This window comes from Galeopterus variegatus, unplaced genomic scaffold (genome assembly GCF_000696425.1).
Source record: "Galeopterus variegatus unplaced genomic scaffold, G_variegatus-3.0.2 Scaffold293, whole genome shotgun sequence".
Classification (NCBI taxonomy): Eukaryota; Metazoa; Chordata; class Mammalia; order Dermoptera; family Cynocephalidae; genus Galeopterus; species Galeopterus variegatus.
In genome coordinates this window covers 286568-303810 of record NW_007726404.1, presented here as the reverse complement: position 1 = coordinate 303810, position 17243 = coordinate 286568, and the positions used below count along the sequence as shown (strand labels likewise).

Genomic DNA, 17243 nt, shown 5'->3' with positions numbered 1-17243 from the left:
GGAAGTGTCCCAGGCTCTCCCAACCCACGATGGTAGGGGGCCTTGGACCTCAGCCACTCCCCGCCGACACATACAACCAGCTCAGTGATGACCACCAAGCTGCAGCAAGAAGGGCTCCGGGTTCCCAAGCTGGGATGGTGGGGGGTAAGGGCTTTTGCCACACACCCTGACATCTGCTCCCAGCCCAGCAATGACCAAGTCACCACTGGAAGCCACTCGGTCTCCCCTATGGGAATGGGGGATGCCACAAGCCTCAATCCTGCCTTTCCTCCTTCCTCCTTCTTCCATTCCATTTCCTTTCCCTTTTCTCATCCCCCCCCCCAACTGTTCCGCAACAACATCCTAGAATGTAAAAAATAATATTAATATAATTACATTTTCTTTAAAAATGAAAAAAAAAAGACTCCTCTCAGTAACAGTTGTCCAATATATAACACGATTGCAAAATACTATATATCTGTGGCTCCACTGGATGTAAGAGACAGAAACACTAAGGAAAACAGCACATGGTCAGGGAAATCTGGTGCTTTTGTTTCCAGCAGTCACTTAAGTCACAAATTCCACAATATTTATCATATTATTTTGACTGAAATTTTGTTATATTTCCAAATAGATTTTATCAGTTTCCATCTTGGAAAATAAATCAAGAATTAAATTATTAAAATGTAAGCTTGCATTAAAAAATAACACTTGATTATCAAAAGCAAAAATAACTTGTTCAAATAAGAATATACTCAGTCTATCCTTCTTTTGTTTGTGTGATGCTCGCTTGTGGCTTTCCTCTTTCTCTTTCGGTGTAAACACTTACTCGAAAGCAAGGAGTTGTACAGGTTGAACCACAGGATGTTGCCTGATGGCTATCCCCCATGACAACCTAATATAAAGATGGAGAGGAACTGGTGATCAGACCTCCAGGCACATTCGACCGAAGGACGTCAAATAAAGGACAGCTCAGAACCTCAGAGTTCCTTAAAGTCTAGATCACCTCAAGGCTCACCTATGGAAATATCTCAAAGATGTGACTGTGTTTGTTAAAACTGAGCTGAGGATTGCTGGAATGGACAACGGACTATGTAATTTCTCCGCTTCTTCAATACATTCTATTCGAGGTAAGCCAACGTAAACAAGTAAACTGAATTAACTACTGGGGTAACCAAGAACTGCAGGTTCATGAGGACGTGTTTTCTACATGACCCTTGGTTAGTCTGTCATCTAAGTTGTGTTATCAACCTCACCGAGGTCAGATGACCTGAGTATCCAGGTCTAAATTAAGCAAAATTATATTCCTTATAGTAAAATTCCAATAAACCATTTGAGTCCAACGGTCTTACCTGCTGGTTTGATCTGACGTCACTGAAATTCATTTTTTTCCCCAAGTCTAGAATCACTGCATTCTTAGTTTCACGAATGTAATCATCGTTCACCAGTTGAGGAGACTTGGTATTTTTCTTCTTTAGTCCCTGGGATGGCCTGAAAATAAATGCACACCCAACACACCCATGAAAAGCACTGGCCAGTGGTTGAAATGATAACCAGATACCAGCAGTCATTAGACACTACAGAGTTGAGCACTGAAAGAATCTGTGCTTGCAAAGGTCTTTTTGATATTTTAATTATTAAAAATTATTCAAAATAATCATGCTCGGGGCCGGCCCGTGGCTCACTCGGGAGAGTGTGGTGCTGATAACACCAAGGCCACAGGTTCGGATCCTATATAGAGATGGTCGGTTAGTTCATTGGGAGAGCGTGGTGCTGACAACACCAAGTCAAGGGTCAGATCCCCTTACCGGTCATCTTTATAAAAAAAAAAAAAAGGTAAATTAAAAAAAATAAAAAATAATCATGCTCTTTGTCCTGTGGTGTTCAAGATCCATTTTGTGTCTAAGACACAAGATTATCTATGAATCCACCAAATGAGAGGCCTGTCCCAGACCAAGCTATACTACGCATATGTCCCCTCTTAATTAGCACCTCTCACATTGAGAAACCTCAATGACACTTACACAGATGGCGCACTCTTAGGCAGCCCCATGGCATTGGTGGGTGGGACGGTGGGGAGAGAAGGCAGAACCGAGCTGAGGAAAGCCACTGGGTTCTGAATCCGGCTGGTGGGAGAAACAGGCAATGGGGACACGCAGCGGGGCTGAAACTGGTTTCCACTGGGGAGGGAAAATGTGAGTGGTGGCTGCGCAGGCTCTGTCGGGCCCACAGGGAGTGGCTCGTTTTGGATGGAAACCCCTCCTGGAGACTTGGTTTGCACGGAGGGGTGAGAAACAAAGAGGCTTTCTTTGCTCACTGTCCTCTGAAGAGTTTGAGGAGTGCTGCTCAAGGTGACCACGGGAGAGCCGGGAGGGGACATGGGTGCTGCGGTGCTGCTCGTGGAGGGGAAAAAATGCTTCGGCCGGGCCAGGCTGAATGTCTGTGATGAAGGCGCCTTCACCTGCTTGTTGGACACTGTAACCGCCGCGAGGGCGGTGGAGTTGAAGGTGCTTGTGTTGAAAGGAAACTCCTTAGGAGATGAAGGAGATGAATTTTGCACCTGCTGTTGTTCCAGTAAGACTTGGTTGTGAAGCTGTTGTAACTGAGTGGAATCGCTGCACGAAAAACAAGAGCAAGGGGAGAGAAGGGAAATGCATTACCATGGGCCTCACCTTTCAGAAACTGTGCAGACAGGCTGTGTATAACCTGGTGCTGATTAAGCAACAACCAGAGTGGCCATAAATCAGCCTTCTTCCTACGGGGCATCACTTGCATCGCATTCTTTGTGTTGTGACTCTGGAGTTGTGCAACATAGAATGTTTATAAATTAGAAAAAAGAAATAGAGACAATGTTCCTCCTCTTGGCAGTTTTCAAAGTTCTGATGACCAGCAGACAGTATCCCAGCTTCGGAACAGAAGGCACTTAGCTACACACTGCTGTGAGTTACTGAAGGGGATTGAGTTTTCCAAGAGAATGTGCTGTATTCTTCACTCTGCCTTGTTATAGTGGAAAACCTTAACAAAAAAGCTGGATGTGTCTTAGTGTTTTCCATCCTCTCCCAACAACAAACCTTTATAGATAAGATGAGCATATGTCCCCATTCATCCAGGACAGTTCCGGCTCACACATCTTTTCCCAGCATAATTATCAATGGCACTCATTTTCACTCTCAAAAATGACCTAGTTTGAATGATATATTATGTGGTCACCCTATTATAAATAGTCTTAGACTTTTCTTGTTCCTAAAAGGAGAAAAAAGATCAAGTTGGGAGCAGTTTCTCCTTTTATAGGAACTTGAGTCACAGAGGCATTACATGATTTGCCTTAAGTTCCATGGTCCAAAACAGTTAATGACTTTTTAAGAAATAAAATGGAGGGCCGGCCTGGTGGCGCACTGCTATAGTGCGCCGCTTGGGAGTGCGGCGGCGCTCCCGCCGAGGGTTCGGATCCCACATCCAGACCGGCCGCTCACTGGCTGAGCGAGGTGCGGGCACAACACCGAGGGTTGCGATCCCGTTGCCGGTGACGAAAAGGAAAAAAAAAAAAAAAGAAAGAAAATGGAACAAAAATGTCTTAAAATCATATATTCATAAAGTCATCAAGGCTGCCAAATATTGCTGTTTAGGAGAATCTACTCTTAAATGAGTAACCATGGGAAGACCTTCATGTGGGATCACAGTGTTTCAAGGACACTGGTTTTATGTTCTTTAGAAATACGTGTTGTTTCTGGGACAAACCGCATGATCTCCTGAAGGTGAAATCTATTAAAAATGAAAAGGTTTTGGGCCGGCCCGTGGCTCACTCGGTAGAGTGCGGTGCTGATAACACCAAGGCCACGGGTTCGGATCCCATATAGGGATGGCCGGTTTGCTCACTGGCTGAGCGTGGTGCTGACAACACCAAGCCAAGGGTTGAGATCCGCTTACCGGTCATCTTATTAAAAAAAAAAAAAAAATGAAAAGGTTTTGTATTTTCAGACCTTCTGGAAAGTCAACACCAACAGCAACAAAGTTGAACCAGAAGGTTCTCCAAGTCTTGATTTTTCTTAATTTTTGGAGTTCAAGACCTTTTTCCTTCCCTTCATTAACACTTCTGACACACTATATGTGGAAAAAGTAACTTCACAAAACAGAGACCCATTTCTGCTTCCATTATTGCTGTTGAATGCTACATTCTGTGAAATCCTTTGTTTATCCATGAAAGACCTTTTGTCTTCAGTCTAAGAATTCAGGAGTATTAGCCACTTGGCATAGTAACTATCTCCACCCCCTTTTTAGAAGTGAGTGTTTAAGCTGAGAGAATAAAGTAATATAACTAAATTTTAGTTAAACCTTTTCATTACTTCGTAGATGAAAGATTCAGCAATCAAGAGAAGCAGAAATATTTTTGTTGGAGTTTCCTTAGAAAAATATATGCAATTAACATTGTTTCTATTGGTGTTGACTTTACTAGCAATACCAGCATAGTGTAGAAAATATAAAACCTTTTAATTTTTAACAGATCTCGTATTAGGCAGGTTACATTCTATGATTGCTATAGAACAAAGAGTGGCATGTGGTTTTCAGGACATGTTTGTAGCCTGAGTAAATTTTAATCTCACAATGTTGCAGAAATATTTAATTGTGGCTATGGAAATAGAAAAGGTAATACATGAAAAGTAGATAATCTTAGAAAGAAAAGGATGACAAAGAGGGGTCAGGAAATCATTTGGTATTGAATGATTCGTATTTTCCTTTACTTCCTATTGAATAAAATCTAAGATCCAGGTTTCTCCTTTAAGCAAGACTTCAGCTGGCATGTTAGCACTTACCATTTAATGCAATACATTGGATTGCAGAGGGTCACAGAACTTAAATGAAATAATATGTAAGATACAGTGTCAAATTATTTTGATTGCCTAAGATTCTGGAGGAATTCATTTGAGAATGTCTTTTTGTTTAAACAGATCCCCTCCACACCCCCCAAAACCTAAAAACCAAAAAACCCTGTCTTGTTTCAGAAGGTATTTAAAACAGCTGTTTGGATTAGCTTATTCATTACGCTAGCTTATTCATCACAGGGCAAGGTATTAATTCTATTCAATGAACTTTTATTGAGTAATTGAGTATTCTGTGTGTCTCCTTTGTTAGGTACTGGAGGAGACACAAATATATCTGTGACAGTATGAGCTACTGTGTTCTAAAAAATCTAGTGTGGCATACATACCTATAACACAAATAATCAGTGGTTATTTACAAATAACATCTGAAACTTATTTACCATTTCTTAATGAAAGTACAAAGTGCAATGAAAGAATAGAAGGGAATATTAATTACAAACCATACTAGTTCTAAAATCCTGAGTAACCCCTCTAATTCAAAAAGTGACAGCCTGTCAAGAATTGCTACAAATTCAGCTGCTCATTTCTTGTTGCTATGAAGATTTATGAAGTCAATTTTATACCCAAGCTTTCTTTCTGTAGATGTGTCAACTCTCTCTGATCACCTTAAAATCTCTTCCCTTTTGCCACAACTTAATTTAAGCATATGAGCTCTGCAGACAGACAGATTTAGGTCCTAATCTTGGCTCTGCCATTTATTATCTGTGTGGCTTTGGGTGGTTTCTTGACTTTCCGACTCTGATTCCCTCATAAGTAAAATAGTAATAATATGCACCCAGGTAAAGAGCAGACCAAAAACACTGTTTCCACACCGGTAGCCCACCATAGCCACCACAACTGCCACAGCTGCCGCAAAATTGGCTAGTCTCTATCGCAGCAGTCACAGCCACCGTGCAGATGGCACACTAGACTCTCAACTGTATTGACACAAGGAGAGGCACCAGTGGAGACCAAAAAAAAAAGAGGTCCTCTCTCTCCACAAAGCACAAGCATCTGATTTATGATAATAGGAGAGAACCTGATCACAACTGTCTCAGTACTGGATATCTAGGCAACAAACCAACAGAGGAATGGTTAATCTATCAGATGGAGAGAACAAATGTATGGTTATTAGAGGGGGGCGGGGGATAAGGAGAGGAAGGGAAAGGGAGACGATAAGGGGGGGATTGGATAAGGGGCATAAAGAATAAGTATGATTTGTAACAATGAATATGCTAATAAAAAATAAATTAAAAAAATAAACCTTAAAAAAAACCCTCTTAATGTTGTTGTGAGAATTGATAAATCACCTAAAACATATAAGTGATCAATAAATAGTGGCAATTATATTTTTTAGTTTCTGAACTACAAAAGTCAATTTCAAGGTTTGTAAGAATGAATTTCAGAGTTTCAGAATGATAAGGAATACAAAAGAATTTCTTAGGAATTTTGAATTATTGGAAATGCCAGACAAACATAACTAAACAAACTTGGGATACTATATCAAGTACTGTTCCAAGTACAGTTTTGGGCAATGTGTGGGGAGCCAGCTCTTACCAGCTCTGAAGAACAGATTGTGTACATCTCATCCCACTACCCATTCAAAGACCTTCTCTTAGTAGCTTGAAACCACCATAGTGGGAAGAAATTGGCAAATGCTACCAATCAGGGCTTTCCCACCCATCAGTTGTTAAATATTTGCCTGCACATCCTAGATTAGGATAACCAATTCTAAGGAAATATGTTGTGGTTTTAGCAGCAGTCACTGAGCTGGTTACTTTAAAAGACAAACAAACCTCACTGATTTAGGCACCACTGCCCAGAAAACTAACTGGCCTGGGAAGGGATCCAGGCAGAGTTATCTTTTAAAATATAGGTTAGTTGTTAAACTTTAGCAAGCCTCAGAATTCTCTGGAGGGCTTGTTAAAACACAAATGTCAGGGGCCCACCCCCAGAATTTCTGATTCAGGCCCTGGGGTGGGGCCTGAGAGGCTGCATTTCTATTAAGCTCCCAGGTGATGCTGATGTTGCTGGTCCACCTACCACAAGGCCCTGGGCGATTCTTACATGCACTTAGGGCTAAGAACCACTGCTCTGAAGAAACACTTGTCCCCAAAGCATAGGATTTCCTAGTATATTCTGATTTTTGTCTGACATTTTACTCACTTTGAAATGTTACTGTTTTTTCCTGGGTGTGGATGGGTCGGGGGTAGGGAAGGGTTGCAACTCAGGTTATTTCTCTAACTCTACACTACTGGTTTCCAAACTGACTGCACATTAACATAATCTGTGGAGAGATTCTGATTCAATTCAAAGGAGGGCATAAATATTTTTTAAAAGCTCCACATTTTATTCTAGAGTGTAGCCAGGTTGAATAATCACTGCTCTAGACAGCTTGATATTCAACTTGAAAATTTTAAAGTTGGAAGTATCTAGGCTTTGATGACACAATATTTAAAAATGATGGCTTCCCATTCTATTGTAGTTTTAAGATCTAAATTATCTCTCTTTTCCAAAGGAACTAGCATAAAATTGTATCCTCGAGAAGACTGAGTCAATACATGTTATTGCAAAACCTGTGAGGTTAGGTACACATTCAGAATCGAGATGGCAGATTAGATGCTCCCCAGCATTACCCTCTCTCACATCAACCAATTTACAACTATTAAAAAGCAATGACTGCCAAGCTGGGGCTGCTAGAGCTCAGGGGAAGAGGAGGAGAGACGTAGGGAGTGCGTGGAGGCAGGAGAAGCCGTTATGAGAGAAAGAAGGGACCACTCCAATGTTTTGAGCCCCAGACACTTTAAGTCTGGCCTTGGTGAGCACACAGAACAAGAGCTGGCAAAAGCTGCTGCTGTACCCTTCACATGAAGTTGCTTGGAGGCTGCGGGGGAGAAAAGGGCCTTGGTGGCCCCCAGGCCAGTAGGACCACTAACAGGGTTCCTGTGGACCCACACAGGATGTGGGGCCACAGACAACTGAAAAAAGGAGCCACTTAGAGGCCGGGGAAGTGTTTGGAGTGCAGGCAGTGGGGGATATGGACCCACCGGGGGAATACTGGGGCACAGCATGGACAGCAATCTGCCCTCTAATCCATGCAGGACCACTCAGTGGAGACTGGTCAGGAATACAGAACTTCCAGGAGTGTAGTTTGCTGAAGAGACTGAGGCCCAGACCAAAGTTTCCACACAACCCAGGTGGACCAGACCTCACCAATACCAGACCTCAGGAGACCAGGAAGTGCTTACTAGGTCAACAATTAAAACCTGAGCTTCACAAATAGCCTTCCCCAGTGAATCAGCAGCAAAGCAGCAATTTAGCTCAACCACAGGGCTCAAGTGCTGGTCCCTACAGGAAGTTCCCCCATTTTAGAAGTAAGCAAAGGACAACAAATTAGTTCCAGTGCAGCATTTGAGTGGTGGCAGTAGCTAGTAATCCAACACAGAACTGAAAGAAAACACAAAACACCCACGGATCAGAGACAAACTTCTGATATCAACCAATGAAGGTCTAACACCACCAAAGAATACCTATAAAATCTAGAAGGACCAGAAGCCCCCGGGCTCTCAAGCTGGGGCAAGGAGGTGCTGAGCGTCTCAACTGCACCCCCCTGACATCAGCATCCAGTCCAGTGACAACCACCGAGCTGCTGCAAGTAGTGCCCCAGGCTCCCCTGCCAGAATGAGGGGGTGCCACAGGCCTCTACCATGCCCCCCTTCCTCCTCCTCCCTCTGTATTCCTCACCCTTTCCCCTTTCCCCCTCCCCCAACTGCTCCACAACAACATCTTAGAATGTAAAATAATAATAATAATAAAAAATAAATTTTTAAAAATCTGTGGGGTTAAAAACCAATGAGGTTAGAACTAGTAAGAAAAGGCATGTGGATTTACAAAGGGGTGTGTGTGTGTGTGTGCGCACATACATATGTGTATTTATACCTATACTAATATAAACATATATATATACAATTAAAAGAAAACTTGAGGGGCTGGCCGGTTGGCTCAATTGGTGAGAGCACAGTGTTGTAACATCAAAGTCAAGGGTTCAAATCCCCATATCAGCAGCCTGCTGCCAAACAGGAAAAAAAGAGAAAACTTAAGGAAGGCAAAGAGTATTAAAGAATTATATAGTGCTGAGACTGGGTTTTTAGAGGATGTCACTACATAATTTAGCAGAAAGAATTTTTATACTAATTGAAAGTCCTATATGGCAGACACTGCTGTCTACATAATTCTCCCCTTTGTAAAAGAACCTGATTTTATTCATGGTGGTAATGTATGCAGCACCTTCCCAGCCTCCTTTGCAACCAGTATCTAATCATGTAACTAAATTCTGGTGAATGATATAAAAGCAGATTTTGGGCGAGACCACTAAGAAGGCTCCTTAAAAGGGGTTCTGACACCAAGAGTGTGAATTCTGCTCATCTGCTCTTCCTGATGTCTAAAATGCAGATGTGACGACCAGACCACCATTAGCCATGTTGTGCCCTGAGAGGACCTGGAGAAGAAGCCAGTGTGGGGGATGGCAGAGTAGAAAGATAGAAGTGATTCTTAATGACCATGGAGCCACCATAACAGCCCCAGACTCCCTGTCTACTGCCTTTATGTGAGAGAAAACAAACCCTCATGTGCTAAACCCCTGTTTGTTTGAGTGTTCTGTAAGATGAAGCTCAACTTAATCCTAACGGACGTACTAATAGCCCCTAAAACAGTGTCTGTGTAAGAGAAAGCCCTACAAAGAAGGCACTTCCCAAGGAGGCTGTTTGGGGTTACCTGTTCCCCATAACTCCCTTTTCTGGACCTTACCCCACCCACAGTTCCTGATTTGATCCATATGACTCTTCTTTCCAAATATAAATCCTCTGCACAGATGAATAGACTGGAGGTAGAAGTAGGGTCACCTGACTGGGCTGGACCAATTGGAATTTGGAATCGAGCTGCTAAGAACAATTTAGTTAGCAGTGGTACTTACTTGACACAGATCATGATGTATAATGGGGACATGGCCACGATGGGTGATGTATGAATTGACAAGTCTTCAAAGAGAGAAGAATAGAGCAGATATGTAAAGAGGAAACAAGGAAATGCTCAGACAGACAGAGCATGAGCCAGCCCTGCCAGCTTCTGGGCAGAGGCTAGACTGACCATGTGATGCATGAGTGACAGGCGAGGAGGCCTAGCTCAGTTCTCCAGTTCTCTTGAAGGACTTGACTGATTTTTGTTTCCCATCCCTGCGCGCAGGGATTCCTGTTCCCTGTGACCAGCAGAACTTTGAGGGGATAGCGATATTTCTGAATTTGACTTGCTTAGAGGCATGTTTCATAGGATTGAATTTAATGCCCAGAATTCTGCCTTATGTGCTGGTGAGAAGAATATAAACCTAAACAACATGAACAATGATCATCTCATTGTCAGCCCTGAGGGGCGCATGGTGGGAGCGCTGTTGCTATAGATTTTGATGTTGGTATTTAGAGGTGTATGTAATTATAAACATAATTTCTATCATTTTGATGTGTGGATAAAACCAAACATAAGAGTAGTATCATGCTCTGTGTTTGCTCTGGATGAACTTTATACATTGCAGCATGGCTCTGACAGAGGCTCTCTACAAAGTTAGGGGGACAACCACAGCAGGCTCCTGCATTGAGTCAGAAAGTCATGACTACTTCTTCTTTCATCCTATTATTTTTATACAAAGCCTACTATGGGTACTAGAGCATATCTCGCAATAGCAAGGAACTATCTGAAAAATACTAAATAGCTTTTCCATAATTACTTCAAAAGCTTAAGCTGAAGCAGAAATGAGAAATATAAGGAGGAAATTATAGACTATAAAGATTATTAGACACAAGACAGGGCTTTACAAGAAGAGCCCAGAAGTGCTTTACCTGGGGCCTCTAACACTGGACAAATGTCTTCCTGAATTAGTTTAGGCTCAACATTGCTGGAGGTAGAATATTAATAATAAAAATGGTAGCACAGTACTCTTACACTGATGTAAGAATGTTCTTTTGGCAAAGTATTTAATGTGTATTTTCTCAGTTGGTAATTCCCTTTTTGAGCTCCATCATTTAAAAGAAAGTTACACCTAAGAGAAGCTCACAGGTGTTCTTGGTCACCCACTCTCATTTGTACTTACAGTTTTGGTTTGGCCAGAACTGGAGGGGGCTCTTTGACAGGTGAGGAAGGCTCCTGGATCTTTGCTGCCTGTCCATTGAACCTCTCCTGGAAAGAATTGGGCCTGGACTGGCTGGTGGCTGCCATCCCACCCTCAGACGCTTTGTTTCCCTTGTCATCTTCAGGCAGGTTGAAGTGCACACGGAGCCCAATCCTGGAGCTTGACCGGGGCTCATTGTGGTTCACCAGAACCCCTTCGAGTTTGGGTTTTGGGGGCTGTTCCACAGAAGGAGGCTCTGGGTTGGGCGGAGATGGCTGTTGCTCAATAATAGCCAAGTTGGTGGTGGAGCTGGCCGAATGAAGAGACCCGTTATTGCTGAGGTCTTCATTTCCTGAAAGGACAGTCACAGGACCCGAGCGTTAGCCTTATCCAACGAGACTGAGATAGGATTGTAACCCCGAGCTGGGGCATGTATACAAATGGGAAAATGCTTGTCAAAACCAGATCATAATCTTGGGCATTAAAGAATGGTGAGGATGCAGGGAAAAAACTAAATTAAAAATCTAAGTACTCTTTTGGAAATATTTTTAGAAGTTTATATAAGCCCACGGAAGTGTTTTCTTAGGAAGTATAAGGATGACAGCAGGATAACTGGGGTAGTGGTGGTGGTGGCTCTAAGTGCAACAAGAAAGTGAAAATTGGACATCATTCAAGAACATTTTCCTCAATACTTCAAATCTTTTTAGGAGAGCCAAGCTAGCTTCATGTGGAAAGCAGTAAGGAAGGCAGCACAGACTCTGCAGACTCATGCTCAAAGGCATAGCGTAGGCTGTTCTGCATTGTACCTTTCACGTCCAGCTGCGCGATGCTGGACACGGTGCCGTACTTGTTGCTTGCGGTACACGTGAAGCACCCAGAGTCTTCTGCAAACACCTCAGCAATGACCAAAGTGCAAATCTCCTCTACGTGCCAATGAAACAGAACGATTACTGACTTAGTTATGCAAATGGAATTTACTGATGTGAGGTAATGATTCTACAAGAGCCGGTATAAGAAGCTGACTATATTAATGCCTTGAGAACAACTGGTCTTCTTTACTTGCTACCCAAAGAATCCTAAATGATGTAGTGGAAAAGACTGGTTTGGGGACCTCTCTGACCTTTTTCTGAGTCCCCCAGCCAATGCTTCCTTCTCTCTGTTCTCCAAACATTCATACCCTCATCCTTCAGCAACACGCTTCCAGGAAGTGCTCTGATAAATTCATTCACACTACAATGTACCTCCCTGATAAGATAAAATATTCTGGCTCCAAAGGATATTTGCATTATGCAAGGTGGAAGGAGAAACTCTCTAGCTGTGGAATTTCTTTCTTTTTTTGCGGGTCAGTATAGGTATTGAATTACAGACCTTGGTGTTATCAGCACCACCGCGCTTGAACCAAGTGAGCTGGGAAGAGGACTTGTTTAGGGCAGGGTTCCCTTTTGGGTAACTCGAAAATTATTTTGTGTATTTTGGGCTTAGTGAAAAGGCCCACTCTGGATGGAAGTGTCAAAGGCCTGAAATATTTTCAAGGGGAAAAATACTACTTCACTACAAGCAATACAAGAGGGAGACCATTTCTGGTCTTTACTATGTATATATAGGAGACTTGTATAGAACCATGCAACATGGATGTCCAGTGTCTACTTCTGGAATGCCTTTCCATTCACTTGTCAGAAGAGAGAATTATAATAATGAAATTCCAAAGTGTCTTTCTCACCCAGAAGTACCAATACAATCTGATTTTTTAGGGTGGTCACAGAGAGGGCATTCAGGTGTTTATGCCCTGGTTTGAGAGAAATGTGTATTAAGAGGTTCATCTATTATCACTTCTTCCTATCGCATCTTAGTATCCTCCCGACCAAATCTAATAACATCACAGACATTTTATTGAATCTCTGCAAATTTCAAAATCTGATGCAAAAGTTTTGAGACCCATAGGCTGTGGAACTGGAACTGAGCTAGCATAGTAGATACCCACCAGTTCTGGGAGGGGATGGGTAGATGCCAAGGACAGAGGGGAAATACTCCTAAGAAACACTCCCTAATAATCAAGAACTAACTGCATTCATATCAAGCATTGAATATATATTCCAAATATGTACGTGCTCCCTTCTCTTCTCCTATAATAGTAGCTAGAGTTTGTTTGGATCTTTTTAAAAAAACATTATCTTTCACTTTTTCTTGACACCAGTGTAATTTCAGTATGTTTCTTATATATATCAAATCACTCATCATATACTAATAAGTTAAAGTTGAAATGATTTTTACCTGGCTCTGCCATGGATCGAGGTTCTAAAAGAAAAAAAAAAAATTAAAAGATTCTGAGCATTTATTTTACTGAGAGGGTACATTTTCATTAGAAGCTTCTTATAGAATTTCATAGTCCCTTGCATACTCAGCAGTGATTTGTCAATGTTAATATTAATGTCAGTGTTAGGTAAAATGATCTAAGCACCAATGACCTCAATAGGGACAGGACGGGTATCACAGAAGGGCAGCAGCAGAGCGACCAACCAAATGATGTTGCTGCGTCTTGGGACGCACCTGGGTTCCACTTGGGTGTATAAACCTTAGGTGAAGAAACGTTCCTGAGTTAGCTGGGATTCAGAAACAACTGGCTTTTTTTGGTACTCATTTAGCCATACCTGAAAAAAGTTTGTGAAGACTGAGAGATCATTCTTGGCTTTGGATCATATCCTAATAAAATGTAGAATATACCTCCTGCTCTAAGGTTTCTAAGATCAAGAGCCTCAGGATAGATAATAGTTTCCTTGAGAGCAGGTTCTTTATCTTAAAATTCTTTGGCATTAGGGCTGGCCTGTGGCTCACTCAGGAGAGTGTGGTGCTGATAACACCAAGGCCACGGGTTCGGATTCTATACAGGGATGGCCTGTTCCTCACTGGCTGAGCGTGGTGCTGACGACACCAAGCCAAGGGTTAAGATCCCCTTACCGGTCATCTTTTAAAAAAAAAAAATTTTTTTTTTTGGCATTCCTGAAAGTGCCCACCATGGTACTAAATACAGGTGTTCAATTAATGTTTATCAATTAGCAGGCACTCAGTAAGTAGTTGTTGAACTTAGTTACAATCTTCTACACCGACAGGACTGTCGAAGTTTTTTTTTCTTTTTTCCTCAGTTTAAATGGTATTTAGAATATATTACTGTTGCTGATAATGCTGCTAAAACCTGACAGTAGTTCTGATTCATATATTACACTGATCCAAGTACTACTATTTTGTGAAAGGCAGAAACAAATTAACAAAAAAGCAAACAATTCACAAAATATGAACAGTATGTAAGGTAATGCATATGTTAATTAGCATGATTTAGCCATTCCACAATGCACACATATTTCATAACCTCATATTGTACACAATAAATTATACACATTTTTAGCCAATGAAAAATAAATAAATTTAAATATAAATAAAAGTAAAATATGTTCACTATAGAAAAACTGAAAAAAATACAAAAGGAAGCAAAACCATTGACACTAGCCCGGAGAAAGACTACCAACACTTTAGAAATTTCCTTCACAAACTTTTCCATAATAGATTGTTCTGTATAGTTAATAAAAACATCTACTTAAAAAATCAAATAAGTTGCAATGTGTTTTACAGCTGCAATGGGTCAAGGAGAAAGCACTGCAGGACAAGGTGAAAGCATTAAGTGATAAGAAAAGAAGAATTAACCACTTGAGTATATAAATAATTCTTACAATTAAAAAGAACAAAAACCCAATATGGAATTTTAAAAAATACAAAGACCTAAATAAATATGAAAAAAAGTTCCATTCTACTTATTATTGAAGTGCAGATTAAAACAGTGTGCCCATGTTTGTCCTACAAAATTAATGAAGATTAAAAATAATGGTTAGCACCATCGTGGGTGATGGTGTGAGACAGAAGGCCTTCCCATGTATTACTGGCTGTAGCAAAATGTAGCTAGGGCAACACGTGTTCCAGTTCAATTGGGACAGACCTAGTTTGTGCCTGAGATCCTTGCGTAATTATTTATAGCACCCTCTTTCACTCCCCTAAGTGTCTCAGTTTGACTGATCAACTTTGTGATTGTCCTAAATTTAGCTCAACCTTTTGGGATGGTATTTTGGCAAAATATATTAAAAGTCTAAAAAAAATGTGAATTTACAGTAGCAATTCGAGTACTAGAAATTTATTCTAAGGCAATAACTATAGATATTCCTAAAAAAATTGCTCTGTTAACATGCATTGAAGCATAGTTTATTTATTTATTTTACTTTTCTTTAATTTTTTTTCATTGTACATGTTTATGGGGTACAGCTTGTTTAAATATAGGCATATATTGTATGATGATGAAGCACAGTTTATAAGAGTAAAAATTTATGAACAATCTAAATGTTCAACAATAAGATAAATATGAAATTGATATGATTATTTTTATTTTAAAAGAAAGAAAGCTCTATGGGAAGATGTTTATGAAATGTTGAGTAAAAAATCAATTTATAAAAAAGAGTAGCACGATTTATTTTTATTTAAAAAAATACATGAAAAAATTTTTGGAGAACATCCACCAAATTATGCTAACAGGTTTTAGTTTTGGGGAGTATGATTACAGGTGATTTTTATTTTATTCTTCTTGATTAATTTTTCATTAGTTGTTAAAAAGTTATAAAATAAATGTATACAATAAGTTTATAAAAATAAATTATCAGAAAAATAATTTTAAAGCATCAACTTACTTTTCTGTAAAATCCTAAAATCTGGAGAGTCTTCTATCAAGGTCCCTTCTCTATACCACTCAACTTTAGGAGATGGAGCTCCTTTTACTCTGCATTCAAAGACAACCAGCTGACCCTCAGAAGCTGACAAATTTTGTAGCATCTATAATGAGAAGAGTATTGTTAGAGCCAAAAAGTTGACTTTTCTGGAATCTAGTTCCAGTGCTGAACTTTAAAAAGACGCCATCTCCTTCATATTTGAATATTCTTCAAACCTTCTACATCTCCAGCAGCTTCAATTCTGTAGATGTACATTGGGTCTGCTTTTGAAGACAGACTCATCTGAGCCCATATAATGCTTTTTTCTCACTGTCTTCTTCCTTTACCTCTCTGTTGCAGTGCTAGTAGGTTTATTAAATATCAGGCAAAACATTCTGATTAAAGCAGCTAATTTTTGGTACGGTACCTCTGTTCTTAAGTGCCCTAGTTTGGTTTCCAGAAATAATAATTTAAAAGTCTGCAGTGAGTTTTTACTAGATGTATTCAACATGCGAGTCAAGTGTTATTCCACAAAAGAATGTGGCGGTTCACGAGGTGGAACAGCTCTGTGGACCAAGTAACTGATCCTGTCTTCCCGGCTTTGTCTCATTTCCATTCTGTAGTCCTGGAAGTGGATTTTTTGTTTTCCTAATGTGGTCTTTACAGGATAGTATCCCTTTCGTGAGGGATATAAACAACAACCATCTTTATAACATCATAGTCACAAGTGGAGTCATATGTCATTTTAAAATAATGTAATTTTGCATAGGAATCATTAAATGCTTTCCCACACTTCCACGATAAAAGGTTTAGAAAAACCATGTTGAATTGTAAAACATCAGTGTATTCTATACTAGACTCTATGGGAAATGGAGTGCACATTTTCCTTTCACAATTAGTTTCTCATTTATCATTATCTGTGAGCATAAAACCCCACATTCTTTTGTGTAGGCAGTACTGCATTTGATTATGAAGTGCTTCTTTGGCAAGTGTGTGGGCATATTTGTGTTTTTCATTTTGGTCCAAAGACTGTAAACATGGAAAGGTTACATTAAACTTCCTCCATAAATTCTGTAAGTAACAAATTCTGCAAGGCTTCCTATTACAATTTTTGCACCTGCATTTAGGAAATACTGGCTCTTAGTTGAAAGGAAAAGCCAATATATTTTGTTTATTTTTTTGCTTTTGTCATAAATATTTCGTGATTTTTAAAAGCTCTTAGCTGAACAACTTAGGATATTTTGTGCATGGCCATATCATATGTATAGGATTTGTCTAAGGATTTCAGGGGTGGGGATAACCACATGGCTTTAGCTGGGATACACTTTTACCTCAGGGAAGTGCTTCAGTTGATATTGTGACAGCCAGGGGCCGCTGTAGTTCAATGTTAGTGTTTTGCTCTTTTTACGTTCCCAAATTTGTTTGCTGAAGTGATTCAGGACAGAATTAGCATAGAGTGGCTTCTGAATTAATAAAGAGCTATTTGATCGAAAACTTAGTTATTCC

The 17243-nt window shown here is 40.4% G+C and overlaps 1 protein-coding gene across 1 annotated transcript in view; it reads right to left on the bottom strand.

The window, feature by feature from the left end:
• Positions 1-17243, bottom strand: part of MYPN (myopalladin) — a 76257-nt gene that overhangs the window by 27215 nt on the left and 31799 nt on the right. The window contains exons 6-11 of the mRNA XM_008567107.1: positions 15720-15861; positions 13267-13290; positions 11802-11918; positions 10978-11347; positions 2004-2594; positions 1332-1470 (exon numbers count right to left, since the gene is read on the bottom strand). Coding sequence (XP_008565329.1) covers positions 1332-1470; positions 2004-2594; positions 10978-11347; positions 11802-11918; positions 13267-13290; positions 15720-15861 — 1383 coding nt within the window. The remainder of the gene's footprint in view (positions 1-1331; positions 1471-2003; positions 2595-10977; positions 11348-11801; positions 11919-13266; positions 13291-15719; positions 15862-17243) is intronic.